This window comes from Coenobita brevimanus, chromosome 105 (assembly GCF_032717465.1).
Source record: "Coenobita brevimanus isolate Jiangsu-jjx chromosome 105, ASM3271746v2, whole genome shotgun sequence".
In the NCBI taxonomy this organism is placed as follows: domain Eukaryota; kingdom Metazoa; phylum Arthropoda; class Malacostraca; order Decapoda; family Coenobitidae; genus Coenobita; species Coenobita brevimanus.
Window position 1 is genome coordinate 24814583 of NC_137058.1, and position 17039 is coordinate 24831621.

The window sequence follows — 17039 nt, forward strand, 5'->3', positions numbered from 1 at the left end:
CTCTTCTCATCACCACCATCACAAGGTAAAAACAAACAAGATGTCCAACCAGCATGGTGAGTGTCCAAATACCATACAATATTATATGTTTATTTATATTTTACAGTATATACATGTTTTGTGTTAGTTTATCGTACTTTTGTAGGTTGGGATAAGTTTTGAAAGCTACTGTGTCATTTATGGGATGTCTATAGGTTTTTGGGGTTAGTACTGCATTGTTCATAAAGCCCACTTAGTCATACAGGCTTTGGCTCTATTAGTACAGGTATTAGGAAGTCTTCTGTACTGTACATTAAGTTCTCCCCTGATGTCTAGGATCTATAGTGGAGGTAAAATACCACTTACATGAGACAATTTTTAAATGAGATACCAATATGCTTCTGGTTTGTGATTCTGAGGTGTAAAAAAAAAGATATGAAAAAAAATAAAACTCCGCCAAGACATTGCATTTGCATAGATATGTTCTAACCACTGGGAGGGATTACTTCTAAGACTACGGAGTACCTAGATGCAGTGAGGGAAGGGATGTCCACTGCCAAAGCCCATAGCTGACACAAATGCTTTTACAGTATAGAAACTTATTACAGTAGGCAAAATGTTAAACTAGGTAGCACAAGGGTTAAAAAAGTAGCACATTTCATTACATGTAACTAAATCTAGCACCACTTCATCAACACACTGACACTCATTTTAAAAACACAGCTTGCTACATCGGATAAAAGTAAATTTTTGTATCATAATGCTTTCCACAATTCTCGTTAGCCCACTTCTGAAAATAACTGCATATTCAGTGTAAAGACTGTAAGTATTCTGAGGGTAAGTGTAGGTTTAACACTGCATTTTTTCAGAATTACTATATGGTACTTGAATTGCAGTGGGGATGATTACTTAGGATATGCCCCCTAACCCAGTTCATGAAAGGGATTCCTCCTCCTCAGGATTTATGCCCGTGAAATGCTGCATTACACTTACCTGTTTCATCTCCATAACTCTTTGGTCCATTAAAGGTGTGCAGGCTGGTACTGTCAGACACGTACCACTGAAGGTCAGCCTCATTGTTGGTCCACAGGCAGGAGGTGTCAAGGAAGTCACATTGCACTTCAGTTCCCCAGTAGCACTCTCCTGGGGTGATTGTCAAGTCATCCAGTAGTATCACTGTCTGGTCGTCAGGCCCAATGTCTCCAGTGAACTTTACCTGTATGAATGTAAAGCATAGGTGAAAATCACCATTACCATCATCATCAGTAAACTAACACCTCATGTCACTTCCCCAACAACATCCTCCTGGGGTGATTTGAGGTCATCCAGCAGTATCATCATCTGGTCAGCAATTTTTGTCTCCAAAGAATTTTATCAGAATGATCAATAAGGATGAGTTGATGTGGCCCCAGGTTCATCAGTTTGTGAACCCAGTGAACTGCAGATTGAACCTAACCTACTCCTGCAGTCCACCATCTTCCTTTAGGACGACAGGGATGGAGCTCAGGAGCATTTAGAAATGGACACAAGTTCAGTCTCTTGATTATCTTACTTCGGAGTGGCTGTACATAACGTCCAAGCTGGGACTCTCCCATTATTACAAATCCTATTAAACATCTCAGATTCATTTTTTCCCAATAGCTTCCAGCAACATTTGGGAAGTAATCAGCTGGTTCTGGAAGTTGGCTTGGCTTCCAGACCATAGATGACATGAGCTGTATCTTGGCCAATCCCAATACACGGGCTGCTCAAGATGAAACATGGCATCCTTTTTAGAGCAGATAAGATAAAATACTCAAATTACCCTGAGTTGAGGTCCCTTGTATTTGAAGAGTGGGACCTGTGCAGCTCTCCACGTCGGCTGTGCCATCTTCACCAGCTCTAACTCATCACCCGCTACTGTATCATCATCCTTAAGTACCACCACTGTAAAGAAAACAATAATATCATCATCATCAATCAACACTATCACCATCATCATCATCATCAATCAACACTATCACCATCATCATCATCATCAATCAACATCATCATCACCAGTCAACATCATCATCATCATCAATAAACGTCATCATGCCCCTTTTACCACTCCAAAGTGGGGTGAGATAGGGTAAAAAAAAAAAAAAAAAAAAAAAAAAAAAAGACAGATGGAGAATTATCAACAAAATGCTGAGAGAGAGAGAGAGAGAGAGAGAGAATCAGCATACCTGTTAGTGTGGCTGTTTCATTCCCTTCAGACCAATAGTAGAAGGTGAGACAACTCGTGTTATCCACAGTAATCAATGGAGTACTCAGGGATGCTAAGATCGGGGAGGTCGAGCCTTGAAGCTTAAAAACATAGCCTGGAAAGGACGCAAATCAATGAAGTGTAGGATTCTATGTTTCTGGAGACTATTCTCTTTTCAATCTAACCTGGCAAAGAATTATCCTCTATCTATCTATCTATAGCCCGACGCCCTAATCCCGCAAAGGGTGGCCGCAGACAAAACGCCTCCAAGTCACTCTGTCACCCACCATTTGACTACCCTCCCCCCAACTCACCCCCCCCTCCCTCATATACCTCTCAACTCCATCCCTCCACCTCATCCTCGGTCTACCCCTCCCTCTCCCTCCCTCCACCTCACCTACATACACCCTCTTAGTCAGTCTTTCATTATCCTCTATCCATCTCGAAATAACCTACAAAGATGCAGATTTATCAAACAAAGGGCTGTGGTCTTGAAAACCTTATATAAAGGGGACACAATACCTGTATGTGATGCAGACAGCCAACAGGCAAATGAACAGGGCAAATTGTAAATAAAAATAAATAATTAAATAAATAATTAAAGACATAAATAAATATATATAGGCATATTAATAGACAAACAAATAAATAAATGCTCTTGACTGCAGCAAGTGAGTATATTCCACAGCTTCCATATAATTTAAATAACTGCTGGATAACTGATGCTCTTTAAGAACTAGACTCTTTTCACTTTAACCTGGCCCAGATTTTCATCCTTTTGTAGCTTATTTCACCTTCCTCATTGGTAAAGTAAGATAATACTACGGCATTCATCCTTTCCCTAGCACTCCTTTGCATCTATCACTATATCCTAAATATTAAAATATTGCTACAAGTCAGCATTCAAGACACAGAGATGGAAATTTTAGGCCAAGTTAGAGTATGAAGGTTATAATAACTTTTCTCATAAACACCAGCAGATCTGCAGTCTGCTGTTTGGATATTTTTTTTCTAATGCCTGATTTGATTTACCTTCCTCTGTTCATCTTCAGTAAGGAAAAAATAAATAAATAAATAACATTACCCTGTGAGGTGCGTGTGGTGTGGTCATACGAGGGTGCCTGAGCTCTGACCCAACCCTGATCACTGCTGTTGTACAGACCACAACTGTTGCCCTGCTCAAAGGTGCAGATCAATGTTTCACTGCCCAGGGATCCATGGTTCTCTGCAAATTCACACAAAAAAATGCCTTTTAGGTATCTGCAGCACAGTTGACGTTGTTGCTGTTTAGCCCCAGTCTGTCTGGCTGAGAAGACCCATTGACTACAGGTAAGCAACTCCTTCTGTGGGGCCATCCTACAGGCACAGTACAATAAATACAATGCAGCTAAAGACAGATGGATAGATGATAGACAGACAGAGTGATAGGGAGATAAGAGAGATAGATAGATAAAATTACCACACCACAGGAAGGCACACACCTGGACAAACCGCTGCAGTGAAAAAAATATCATCGATGGCAATGTTGGACAGCGGGTTGTCTCCCTGAATACCATGGATTTCCAGAACAAAATCTTTGGGGGAATCGATGCCAATGAAAGCCTCCAGCCACCCAGAAGTCTGTAGGAAGATATTACAAAACATTACTGCCATCATCAACATCTAGATTTCTTTCTCCCTGAGGTGAGGTAGGGTCCAGAATGCAAGAGAAAATACCTGATACAAGGATATATGAACTGAAAGTCTGCCCAGCTGAATGGGCTTCACCCCCATTCACTCACCATTCAAGCCCCTGAAATCTTGACCCCCCCCCCCACAGGCCTAAACATCCACACTAATGTGCTTCATAATGTATGTTAATTATGATTTTTCTTTAATTAAAATGTACCTAGGGCTGTTGCATTCAGGACACGTGTGGTGGTATTACTAGGGGTGTTGTCATGACAGGTGGATGTGTCTTGAAAAATATCAGGTGTCCACTGAAATGAAGTTCAAATTAACAAACAGCTCTCTGTCTCAGCCTGGGATTACACTTACATCCTTTGGAACAGAAAACAACTTCCCTAACAACTTGACTATCTTTATTATCCAAAAAATTTCTGTAACACCAAAAGCCAAGGAGTCCAAGGCTACACTGCTCTATCTATCTATCTATGTATTGCCAAAGGCTTTAATCTCATAAGGGGCAACCACAAACAAATCACCTCCAAATTGCCTTCTCCTCTGTCATTTGGCTGTCCTCCCTCCAATTCACATCCTTCTATCTCTCCACTCCATCCTTCCATCTCATCCTTGACCTACTTCTCCTCAAGCTGCTTATTCCTGATATTTAAGATAAGAGTGACCAATTGCTGATTCGTGAGTGACATTATCTAAGCAGTTAACCCCAACCTTCCCTTAAATGTAAACCCATATGTGCCGCATGTGGCTAAAGTGTCATCAGTTTACTAGACCAACAGGCATTAAAAATTGTGTCCAAAATTCAGATTATCCAGCCAATCTCTGCTCCAGTCTGGGTTCCATTTCTTTTGAACAACAGATAATATCTCTAATCACTGGACCAGCACCTGTACACACCTGGAAGCCAGTCCTGGTCCAGAGTGTGATGTTGCGTGCCTCAGCATCCTTCAGGTAGATTGTCAGGGTGTCCACATTAGTTCCGGACATGTGGTACCACCAGCGCATGCAGATATTCTGAAACACAGAAAAATATCCACATGTTTAAAAGTCAGTTTATCTATTTACTGTCAGATGCCTTAATTCCATGAGGAGTGGACACACACACATCACCTCCTCATTGCTGTGTCCTCTGCTATTTGGCTGCCCTCCCTCTAACACAAAACTCCCTCCCTCATATACCTCTACTTCACTGCTCCCTCTCATTCTTGGTCTCTCCTTCCACTTGACTCACATACACTCTTCCAGTCAGCCTCTCACTCTCCATTCTCTCCATATGGCCAAACCATCTCCAAGTATTTATCTTAACACTTTCCATCACATCCACATCAAAATCACAATCTTCCACCATTTCCTCATTAGTCTGTTTGTCTCTTCATGTAGCTCCACATGGAGAGACAAACAGTAAACTGGATAACAGGAGATATGGAGACAAGACAACATGAGCTTATCCTGAATCTTGTATACTAAAACTACAAAATACTCACTTTAACTAGGTTTTACACACCCCTTATATTCTCTTACTATCCTTCAGCTCAACAAAACTGTCAGGTGTAGGCAACAATATGGTATAAACTCTCAAATCCAAAATGCTAGGGTCCAAAGGTTATGGAAAATGGAATATTTTGGAAAGTAGAATAATAGTAAGAAACAGTCTACAGTACCATGAACAGTAAATGTAATGAAGTACCTTTAGCAGAAATATATCACCTGTTGTTTTCCCTGTCCACAAATAAACTTTGTCTTCAGATATGCACTGATTGCGCGTGGACAGACAAAACCAATGTCCCCCATATTGCATGAAAAAAAAGATTCTGGAAAATGGAGGTTTTAGAAACTGGATGTCTGTATTTGGGAAGCTCCACTGCACTACAAGAAATATGTCTCCTAGATTGCATGGGTTACAATGTGCCTGACTAACTGAACCAACCTCTGATGTCGTAATCATGGTGGGAGTGTCAAGAACCGCCACACCTGCACTGTTACCCGGGATGGGGGTGATACTGAGGTAAGTGCCATCACCTGAAAATTCCACATTATATCAGCAAGATGACAAATTCATAATACAGTTGTAGTTATTGTTGTTACTGCTGCTGCTTAACCCATGTCTGTCTGGCCAAGGAGACCTGCTAACCACAAGTAAATAACTTCTTCTGTGGGGACATCCTACAGGTACAGTACAGCACATACACCATGCAGGAATCCAGTGTCCTCTTGTGGTTGACAGCATTTCACCAGGGTCAGAACAGGGTCTTTCCAATGACTAGGTGTTGGGAAATATGAGGAGGTTTGGCTTCCGGGTGGACATTGCAGCATGCTGGGTGCACAGCATCACCATATGTAGGCTCCTTGTCAGCATCTAATAATACTGTACACAATAAAAACCACAGACAGCTACAGGGACCATGACCAGCCCTACCCTAACTGGCACCTAAAAAATGGAATGAGGGTGAGGTACAGAAACCTATTTAGCAAATGGGAAATGATGCCAATCATCACCACAGACAGCCTCTGCCTTAAGATATCTATAGCCAGACACCTACAACAAATCACTTCCATGTCATTTGGACCTCCAACATCAGGCTGCCCTCTCTCCAACTCATACTCTTCTCACTCATATACCTCTCCACCCTGTGACACATAAGATGCCACCAGGTGAGTTTCTGATGAAGTGCTATACCAATCACCCTAGAGTTCATACCTGTAGTGTGGTCCCCCAGCGGTCCAAGATAGTGTGTGTTGTTAATGGTTTCAAGCAGGGACCACACAGTACCACCCTCCACCAGCCTCCAGTCACAGTAATTATGACCGGTGAAGTCACACGAGGGGAAGCTGGAAGACCCTGGAATAGAGATTGATACGTATAACCTACACTCCTGATGTGGCACAACTACGCTCTGCTCACTTTGCCTATACTTATTTTACTCTAACTTGGCCTAAAAACTGCCATCTCTCCATCTTGAATATTGATCTATAACAAGGGACTAATGTTGCAGCTCAAGAAGAAGTGCTGTGGAAAGGATGTGGAGCCAAAGTACTGCCTATTGTGCCACTGAACTACATGCAATAAGCTGCAAAGACAAAAATCTTGGCTGATTTAAAGTAAAATGACTATAAGCACAAATTTACTATCTCTCCATCTTGAATGCTGACCTACAGCAGATTAATACTAGAATATGGTGCTTAGTCAAGGAAAAGTGCTATGTAATGGATGTACAGCTGCAGTATTGTCTCTTTTAACCACTAAGCTATGTGATATAAGCCACAAGAGGATGAAAGTCTTCTCCATGTTAAAGTGGTTGAACTATATATCTTATTACCTCGTGAATAAGAAATTATAACTCCTAGTGCTTGATGAATCTCTGCCAAGTTAAAATAAATAAACCATATCTTGTATTACCCGGTGTGGTGAGAGAGTCGACAGTGGATGTAACATCAGGTGGTTTAACCTCGCAGGAAGATTTTATATCCACATCAACGTCATCCAGCGACACCATGCCATGATTATGACCAATGTTCCAGCTGCCAGACAGACGCTCAGCGACGAAGTACAACTGCAAAGGATGAGAGCGTACAGTAAGTTATCATCATCATCATCATCATCATCATCATCAGCTACCCCAAGTGATGTAAGGTCCAAAGAGCCAGGAAAAAAATGACAGAATGAGACAGAAGCCAAAGTTTGCCCAACTGCATGAGTCACAACCCACCATTCAAGCTCTACTTGATAGGTCTCTTTCCAACACTGGATAAATCAACACAGCAAATAAATACCTGAATGCTGTCCACAGTGTACGATGGCACTGGAAACTGTCCCATGAGCCATTCTCCAACACAGGTGTCTGGCATGGTCCACAGTGTGTTCTCAAAGTGCTCACCAGGGTAGGCCGGCCCGGGGGACAAGACAGCTTTGAGTGATGCTGGTGCCTCTGCGTCTTCCTTCTTGTACCTGGTGACATAAAACAGAAACTTTCATACGTGGCAGGACAATCATCGAGGACATACTTCCCTCAACACTCTTACCAATACAGAAAGAGAAAAATGGAAAGGCTGGGGTAGATTTTTTTTTTTTGGGCACATCAATAGAGGAAGGAAAAGCAAATTAGCTACAGCGATCATCTTTATAATTTAGGCCTTTGATCCTGCGGCAAATTGTTCATCCACTATCCTGGATTACAAAGGCCAGTGGATGATGCAGGTTACCACAGTTACCTCCCCAAGGTGTTACTCAATTTCCCTACAAACCCACAAATGGTAGATGGACACCCAAATCGAGTGCTGCCAGCTGCCCACACCAGGATTCATGCCCTGACACTAACAAGCTGACAGTTTCACAGCTAGCAGGACAAACCACTTGTTTATTATGGCAGAATCATGGAAGCTGCTTGGATTAACCCCCTGACTAACCAACCACTGATTATATTTGGAAACTGGCTGGCTTAAAGCTGTACTACCGGCATTTAAGGTGGAGACAACATGCTTATTTTATCATCAGTCTGTAATGGCTGATACTTTGGACAGAGACCCTTAAGGCAGGAGTTGCAAACATCTTCATGACCTTTTCAGTCTCTATGTGTTATACTGTACAACAAATTCAAGTCAATTTACATTTTAACAATAATTATAGTCCATCAATATCAATGCAATACTCATAACAGCACTTATGCTAAAAAAATTCCTCTTAAAGCATCATTAAAAAAAATATATATGTATATCACCTACACACCACCAAAATGCAGAAAAGTTTATAGCTGAGATAAGGATCAGTGAAACCAGGATAGCCAAGTTTAAATGAAATATCAATTACCTTAAAATAGATCTTATCAATAACTCACCAAAAAGCCACACAGTTAATATCCGGCAACAAAATAGGTGAAGTGAGGTCGGCTTTATATCCCTCCATATTTTCCGCAGGTGTGACGAACATGAGGTGTGATGGGGTGAGGGGTCCTGTTTCACCATATGCCAGCTTGCCAAACACCCACTCTATATTCCCTGTGTTCCTCCACCCACACATGTCTTTTTCAAAATCGCAAAAGCCTGAGGAATATTATAGTGGTAAGAAGACAAATTTCACTGGAAAGAAATCACACATACAGTACAGTAAACCCTCTATATTGAACCTTTTAAAACAAAGTAGTTATGTCAACCACCTTGAACCCACCAAACACTTTGTCATATATTGAGGAATGGGTAAATAAAAAGTAATTCTTGCTGTTTTTTGCTTTGTTGTTTATTACTGATTGAAAAAACATAATATTTATCTACACAGTATTAAGGCACACAAAATAAACCCACATAAAATTGAAAGAAAATTGCGAACACACATAATTCTATTAGGTATCCACCGAACAAGACTTAGTACAGTACGTGTATACGGTAATGAACTTGTGCTGGATATAACAGAACCTACCACGTTAGCTATATAGAAGCACTTGATATATTGTCAGCCTCTTACCCCAACTGGCTCAATACAGTGAAGGTCTACAGTACTGTATAAGGCCACAATATGACAGTCACCACAAACAGCAATTAAATGAAACGAAACTGAAGGCTACTGTGTGTTTATTTTAACCTGACGAGGACTCAACCCCTTGCAGCACATGGGATAACCAAGTAAAGTCTGAATTGGAGGGTTCTAGTAACCAAGGAGACTCATTCCTACCTCATAACTAAGGCTAATTTAATTCCATGCCCCCACAACTTAGTTTTCAAGTTCCAAAAGTGGCCCACTTCTATCAGGTGAAAACAGACCACAGACAACAGAATGATAGACATACAGACTGCTTTGATGTATTTTATCTTCTATTACCACTGCCACTAGACAAATCTATTCAACTCTGGAAGGCTCTTTTCATGAAGGGGGTTAATGAAGGCTAGATCTAACCTCTCCTGTTCAAAAAGTTACCCCCAAATTGAATAAAGTCACCTGCAGAAAGCAAGAATAAAAGATAAAACAAGTCACTGGACTGAAGGAACTAATTTTCTGTCTACTGCCAGACACCTTAATCCCATAAGAGATGGCCACAAACAAATTGCTTCCATGTTGCTCTTTCCTCTGCCATTTGGCCACCCTCCCTCCAACTCACACACCACTCTCTCATATATCTCCCCACTCTATCCCTTTATCACATCCTTGTTCTCCCCCTCCTCCTTGCCCCTTCCACCTCATTCACATACACTCTTCTAGTCAGTCTTTCATTCTCCATCCTCTCCACATAGCCACAGTGAACAAATTTAACTAACCATGAACAGGGCAGTTGAGGCTGTCGTCTATCTTGATGTCGTCCAGGGCCAAATACCCGTCAGATTTTGTGGTCACGAACACCTCAAATATCACGTGGCCATTTTTTTCATACTTGTCCAACTTTGCCGCACCCAACTCCCACTCCATTCCACCAGACACTGTGAAAAAAGAATTAGTCATTGACACTCTCAGGCTCTCATGCTATGGTCTGTATTCTAGCTGGCACAGTAGACTTTGTAACACCTCTTTGTTAGTGATTCATTTTGCACATTACATCTCAACATTCTCTTGGGTATCATTTTAAATAATTTACATGAATGACATACAATATTGAAGTATACGATACTGAAGTATAACGTGCTGAAAACTGTACTGCATTCCCTCGTTTATGACTGGGATACATGTCTGAGAATTATTCATATGATGACTGACCATACACTGAATTTAGCACTGTAGCAAGTGTATTACTGAGAAAAGACTGTATAACAAGAAATAGGGGCATCACTGTGAGCATATAAGTGAAAAACACTTTTTAAAAAAGTCCTGAATTCTTACTGAACATATAAGCAAATGATCATATTCTGAGTGACTGTATAATGAGGTGTATGTATTGTTAAGAATGATGTGTATCAAAACTGTATAATGAGGTGTATGTATTGTTAAGAATGATGTGTATCAAAACTGTATAATGAGGTGTATGTATTGTTAAGAATGATGTGCACCAACTGTATAATAAGGTGTATGTATTGTTAAGAATGATGTGTACCAAAGCTGTATAATGAGCTGTATGTATTGTTAAGAATGATGTGCACCAAATTTCAAAAACCACTTAGAATCTGGCTCTCAGCTCGATAAAATAACCTAACATACAAGGTAGAAAGATAAATTATGAACAAGTAAAAGGGAAAGTTCAGGTGACTGAGCCATATGTTTTGTTTTTATTCATCTGAACATGAGCCTGGTGGACTGCAGGCTGAAGCTGTCCTTCTCTTAAGTCCACCATCCTTTTGAGGGATAGGGAGGAAGCTGAAGAATTTGTGTATAACCAGGTGGTGAAGTCACATGGTTATGTCACTGTTACTGCATGCATCCCTCTCCAGCATCACAACTCACCTTCAACACTGAAAATGATGTCATATGTCTTGCTGTGTACGACCCTGAAGGTGACGAAGCCCTCGGTCTCCACCTGATAGCGGAAGGTGAGGCACCGGGAGTCCGACTGGAGAGATGGACCGTCCATTACTGTTTGTGAACCACCAGGTGTTGCTGTGTTGAAGTCAACTACCAGGTAATGACCTGGAAACACAGAAACACCACAAGGTACAAACAGTACAAAACTACAGTTACAGGGGGTCCAAAGACTCCCCTACTCAACAGGCCACTTGTACCAGTAGGGCTGATAAGCATCAATGCATGGGCAGCCAAACAGGATTAATGTGGATATATGCCCTGGAGAATTAATGGATAAAGCAAAGGAATATTTATCTTAATCTTCCCTCAAATATGAGCCTTTCATTCATCCTGTCTATTTGTTTTGCATGAGAGTTGTAATATTGATTTTTTTTTTTTTTTTTTTTTTTTTACTGTGTGTACAAACACTTCAATGTTCAGTTGGGGACAAATGTTGTTCTACTGCAGACACACTTCACATAACCCGCCACTTGGATGTACTCTAATGACTATCAAGTTTAAAAATTGGGTGGAAACAAACCCAGTGATGAAATGGGTGGAAACAAGCCCATGAAGGTCCGAGATGGCTTTTTGTCATTTCGTACTTGCCATTTCCTGATGATTATACTCAGCTTAGGATAGGCTTTTAGAACTGGTGGGATTATATATACTGCATATACTGTATAGCCTGAATAAGTTTTTCCACACGAGGTGTGTTTCCGATTTATCTACTACCAGATGCCTTAATCCCATAAGGGGTGATCACAAACAAATCATCTCCACGGTTCCCTGTCTCCCATTTGGCTGTCCTCCCATCAACTCACACACCCCTCTCTCATATTTCTCTCCATCCCATCCCTTCATCCCATCCATGGTCTCCCCTTCCATCTCACTCCTAAACTGAATAAAATTATCTGGCAGAAGCAAGAATAATCTGAAAAGGATATCAATCAGATGCAAGGGGTAAACACAAAGCCACCCACACTGCAAGATCCGACAGGAAAAAAAACGTCATTATTACATGACAGTCACACATCTTTTAGGTCTGCAGTGGTGAGGTTGGTTCAAGCCCCACACAGATGAAGGTGCTTTATGGTGCAACGTTATTCAAGCCGTCCCTAGTTCATAAATACAAAGCTCACCATGCTCGGACTGATAAGTGTAGTCACTGCTGGCGTAGCCGGGGCCTCCCTCAAACTCCTCTGCGGCAACACGGTGGAATTTGAAGTTTGTCGGCTCCCCTGACTTATACCCTGTGAGCAAAAGCAAGATGGTACAGCTTAGTAAACATACTATACCATTTTTACTCAACTTGGCCCGAAATTGCCATCTCTACACCTTAAATATGAGTTGCAACAATAGATTAACACTGGAATATGATGCTAGTCATGAAGAGGTGATATGGAAAGGATGAAGAGCTGTAGTACTAGACCAGGTTTTGGCAAAAAAAGTAGAGTATTGCAAAGTAAGGGTTAGAAAAAAAAAATATTACAATTATTCCCTTTTTTTCATGGCTGTTAGGGAACAGATACACTGGCAAATAACACACATCCACAAATAATGAATATCCATCTCAAAGGCACCCCATGAGTTCTAATCTAATTATGTACTTGCCTAAAAACATCTTTGAAGGGCCCCAAAGCATCACCAGACTTTTTAATTTACTGCTTAAAGAGTAGTTTCAGATTACATGACACCAAATATTGTTAAATCATCCCAAAATACACCTTTAATTGGCATATTCTGTGATGCTTTACTCAACAGTGACTAATTGGAATCAGCAAAGTCTGAACTGAAAAAAATGAGAGATGACGGCATTACAACACAATGTCCCCGTAACCCACCACTGCAGTACGTATCGCTGCCACCCTGGTACTCAAAATCACAACTCTGGTCAGGCAGCGGACAGGAGCCAGTCGAGACACTAACGTCGTCCACCAGCATGATAGAGTCTTCTCCCTCGATCTCAGCCTCCCACTCCACCTACAATACCAAACAGAATCAGCAACCCGTGTTAACCTCCTCAGTCAAACTTTTTAAATTCACTTTCATTTTATTCTTGCTATCTGGTAATGTGGAGAGTATGGTGAGTGAGAGACTGACCAGAAAAGTGTATGTGAGTGAGGTGATGGGGGAGGCCAAGGATGAGATGGAGAGATGAAGCAGGGATATATATGAGGGAAGGGAGTACATGAGTTGGATGGACTGCAGCCAAATAGCAAAGGACCAAGGAAATTGAAGGCAACTGTTTGTGCCCACTCCATACAGGATTAAGACATCTGGTAACAGACAGAGATATAGAGATATAGATAGATAGATGGGAAGAAAGAAAGAAGGATAGACAGATAGATAGACAGATAGATAGACAGACAGACAGATAGATGTACAATAACTTTACTAAACTTAGGATAGACTTCCAGCTGCAACACTAGTTTTACAGTTGATGAACACAGCAACATGGTGTGGAAGGCAGAACTAAGTGAGTGTTGTGTATGAATGTATTTTGTGTACAATTTTAGACATCCTTCTCACCGTGTATGCTGCTTCAGTCATTATCTCAACCTGCGCTGTGTTCCACGCTAGCCGTGTGGTGCTGTGTCGTTGCCATAACACCTCACTCTGGTTACCAACCACATGGTTCACACGCAGCCACCCACTCTGGCTCCCAACCATTTCATATCTGTGAGAATAAACATCACCATCACCATCATCATCAAGCACTCACCCACTCATCATCTAATTCAATATTGCCCCATGAGGGGTGTAGAAGCCTGGGGCTTGGCAAGTTGGTCCTGACTTTTAAGATGAGCGTGACCAGCCTCACTCATCCCTGAGTGGCAATATGTGAAGAACAGACCCCATCATCATTATTATTATTATTATTTTTATTATTATTATTATTATTTTTATTATTATTATTATTACTGTATTATCAGTCATTATTATTATTATTATTATTATTACTGTATTACCATTGTCATTAATATCATTATTAGCCACCTTGCCTGTAAGCTTACCTAAATTCAACACAGTGTAGCCCCACATCACTAATGGTTGGTGTGGCAATAACAGCCTTCTCCCCTGTTGTGTGTCCTGTCCCATCCACCAAGATGTACGTGCCGGCTGGAAGGTCAAAGCCGTCCTCGGAGTGCTCTCGTTCCCAGTTGAAATTATTGGACGAACCCTGCACCATCCCACACAGGTCCACGCCAAAGTCACAGCGGAAGATGTCGCCGTCTGCACAAGGAAGGAAGGAGGCAGCGTAAAGTGAGTCCTTGTTTAAGTGTGATTCATTCTCATCATCACCATCATTATTAATATCATCATCACCATAATCACCATTGTCATCATCATCATCATCATTACCATCATCATCATCATCATCACCTTCATCATTACCCAGATTCTTTGTCCATCCCAAGATATGGCGAGGTAAAAAAAAAAAAAAAAAAAAAAAAAAAAAAAATTATAGAAAGAGATACAGTACTAACTGAAGTTTGACCAAATGAATGAGCCACACTCCCATTCACTCACCATTCAAGCCCCTGGAATCCTGGCACCACGTAATAAATAAAAAAAAAACATTCCACACGCACAGCTTCACATTCAAGTTTAGGTTATTTAAATACCTGTAACTTATGATAATCTGGCTAAGTATAGTATTTTATCCCAACTACACTTAGATTATTCTGTTCAGCTAAGAGTGAGTCACAGGAGCTTCAGAGGGCTGTATAGTAAGTTCCCCTTTAGAGCAGCACATATTCAAGATGGCAGAGGAAGCTTCTTGACACCTGTATCTTGGTGATTTTTTTTTTTTTTACATTACTGTACTTGCAAACATTTTCTTGTACAGTTCAACCTCACTGTACAACTGACTGGTATTCAATCATTCACACCTCTACTTTAGTGATTTATTTTGCACATAACTAATTAACATTCTCTTGTATAGCTCAAGTTTGCTGTACAATCAACTGGTATTTAATAACTCACTAATCCAATATTAATTACTTAACACTCTTTTTCACTATCTGGCTGGCCACTGTTTGCTTACATAATCACTACAGTCCCTTATGAAGCCTCAGTGGTTGCTGACAGTCATCTGTCTAATCCAAGACCAGTGGTGTTTTACATGTGCAGAAATTCATTTAGTAGCTTAGCACTGGCAAAGAACATACCCCAACTGAACCCACATTATACTGGCCTGGCTATATCCCATCAGTCTTCCAGGAATATGACCCAATTGTATAGCAAAGCTGATCTGTGCATTAATTACATCTTCTAACCAGCCCCCTGCCAGAGCCATTCATAAACAGCCATGCCCTTTGCCGTGGGCAGTGCCAGAGCCATTAATGAACAGCCTAGGATTTAAAAAAACAACAAAAATTGAAATATTGAGAGGCTGGAAATATTCAAATGCCTGTAACTTATTTAAGTTTTTTAATGTGGCGCATCACAGGAGATCATTATGAGTTACCCAGAGTGCACACCATTCACTGCCCACGTATCAGGTCAACTCTGACCCTGTATAAAAATAATCGGCAAAATCAAAATGTTGGGAGAGACTGGAAATATTTACCAGGCGTTAAGTTTTGAATGTGGCGCATCACAGGCGAACACTGCTTCTCCCATCTTTCCTGTCACTTCTTATTGCTTTTCTTTCCTTTACAGGTGGTTTTACATTGAGTGACAAGCCAAATAGTTTCCTGTAAGCCAAGAAACCATTTACAACGCTGGGTGGTAACCATATAACCAAACCATACGTGCTCCCTACGTGTAAGCAAGTGGGTTGGTGGAGGGTTAATGCCCCTCCCCGTAAAACAAATTACTCAAAGTCAAATGGCCATCCCTTATGGGATTATGGCGTCTGGCAATAGATAGATAAATAGACAGACATCAGGCATCACAGCAATCATATAAGTATAAAAAAAAAAAAAAATCAATCATAATAAAATAAAATGGTGCTAAAATGTTACGAATGGTCATATATCGGTCCACTGTAAATGGAGGTTCTACCGCAGAAAGCATAAATATAAACTTACTAGGCTCTGCTGTTGGTGGTTCAAGGCTACATTCCCCAGTGGTTGTGTACAGGTCATCTACAGCAATCCATCCGCTGGCAAACGATCCCGTCACCCCTTCCACAATGATTTCAAACTCTCCATTCTCTGATGATCCAGGGACGCCAACCTGTCCGTGAAGTTACAACATCAGGATCATCACAGGCATTGTCATGGTCATCATCATCATCAACATCATCATCATCATCATCAACATCATCATCATCATTTCTGTGCTGGAGAGGGATGCGTTCATGCAGTGGCACTGATATAACTGATGTGACTCCACTACCTGGTTATACAAATGTCCCACAGTGTTTCCTATATCCCATGAAATGAGGTTAGTGGACTGCAGGGGAACAACTTCAGCCTAAAGTCTACCTGGTTCACATCCAGATGAGATGGGGGAAAAAGAAAGAAAGAAAGAAAAAAACTACAACGCACCTGTCCATACTCCCAGTCCGAGCCTTGATTTCCAGTAAGAGTCCACACTATAGAGCTGTACGTGTCAGTGCGAACGTAGATGTTCATTTGTGCATCATCATCACCAGACAGAGAGAAGAAGAAGGTGAAGCAATGGCCATAGACGTCAATGGGGATGGCAGCGCTCACTAGGTTTGTTGACATGCCTCTGTGCTCACCAAAGTCTTCCACTATCACATAACCACCTAGGGTAAATAGA

The 17039-nt window shown here is 41.1% G+C and overlaps 1 protein-coding gene across 1 annotated transcript in view; it reads right to left on the bottom strand.

Annotated features, from left to right (window-relative positions):
• LOC145416270 (MAM and LDL-receptor class A domain-containing protein 1-like) overlaps window positions 1-17039 on the bottom strand; it is a 75642-nt gene that overhangs the window by 10869 nt on the left and 47734 nt on the right. Inside the window, exons 39-57 of the mRNA XM_080285269.1 lie at window positions 16802-17025; window positions 16340-16487; window positions 14318-14537; window positions 13833-13980; window positions 13145-13283; window positions 12443-12553; window positions 11244-11426; window positions 10130-10288; window positions 8719-8923; window positions 7658-7832; window positions 7284-7437; window positions 6585-6725; window positions 5805-5905; window positions 4784-4900; window positions 3688-3826; window positions 3291-3431; window positions 2187-2321; window positions 1784-1905; window positions 973-1195 (exon numbers count right to left, since the gene is read on the bottom strand). Of these exons, the coding sequence (XP_080141395.1) occupies window positions 973-1195; window positions 1784-1905; window positions 2187-2321; window positions 3291-3431; window positions 3688-3826; window positions 4784-4900; window positions 5805-5905; window positions 6585-6725; window positions 7284-7437; window positions 7658-7832; window positions 8719-8923; window positions 10130-10288; window positions 11244-11426; window positions 12443-12553; window positions 13145-13283; window positions 13833-13980; window positions 14318-14537; window positions 16340-16487; window positions 16802-17025 (2985 nt within the window). The remainder of the gene's footprint in view (window positions 1-972; window positions 1196-1783; window positions 1906-2186; window positions 2322-3290; window positions 3432-3687; window positions 3827-4783; window positions 4901-5804; window positions 5906-6584; window positions 6726-7283; window positions 7438-7657; window positions 7833-8718; window positions 8924-10129; window positions 10289-11243; window positions 11427-12442; window positions 12554-13144; window positions 13284-13832; window positions 13981-14317; window positions 14538-16339; window positions 16488-16801; window positions 17026-17039) is intronic.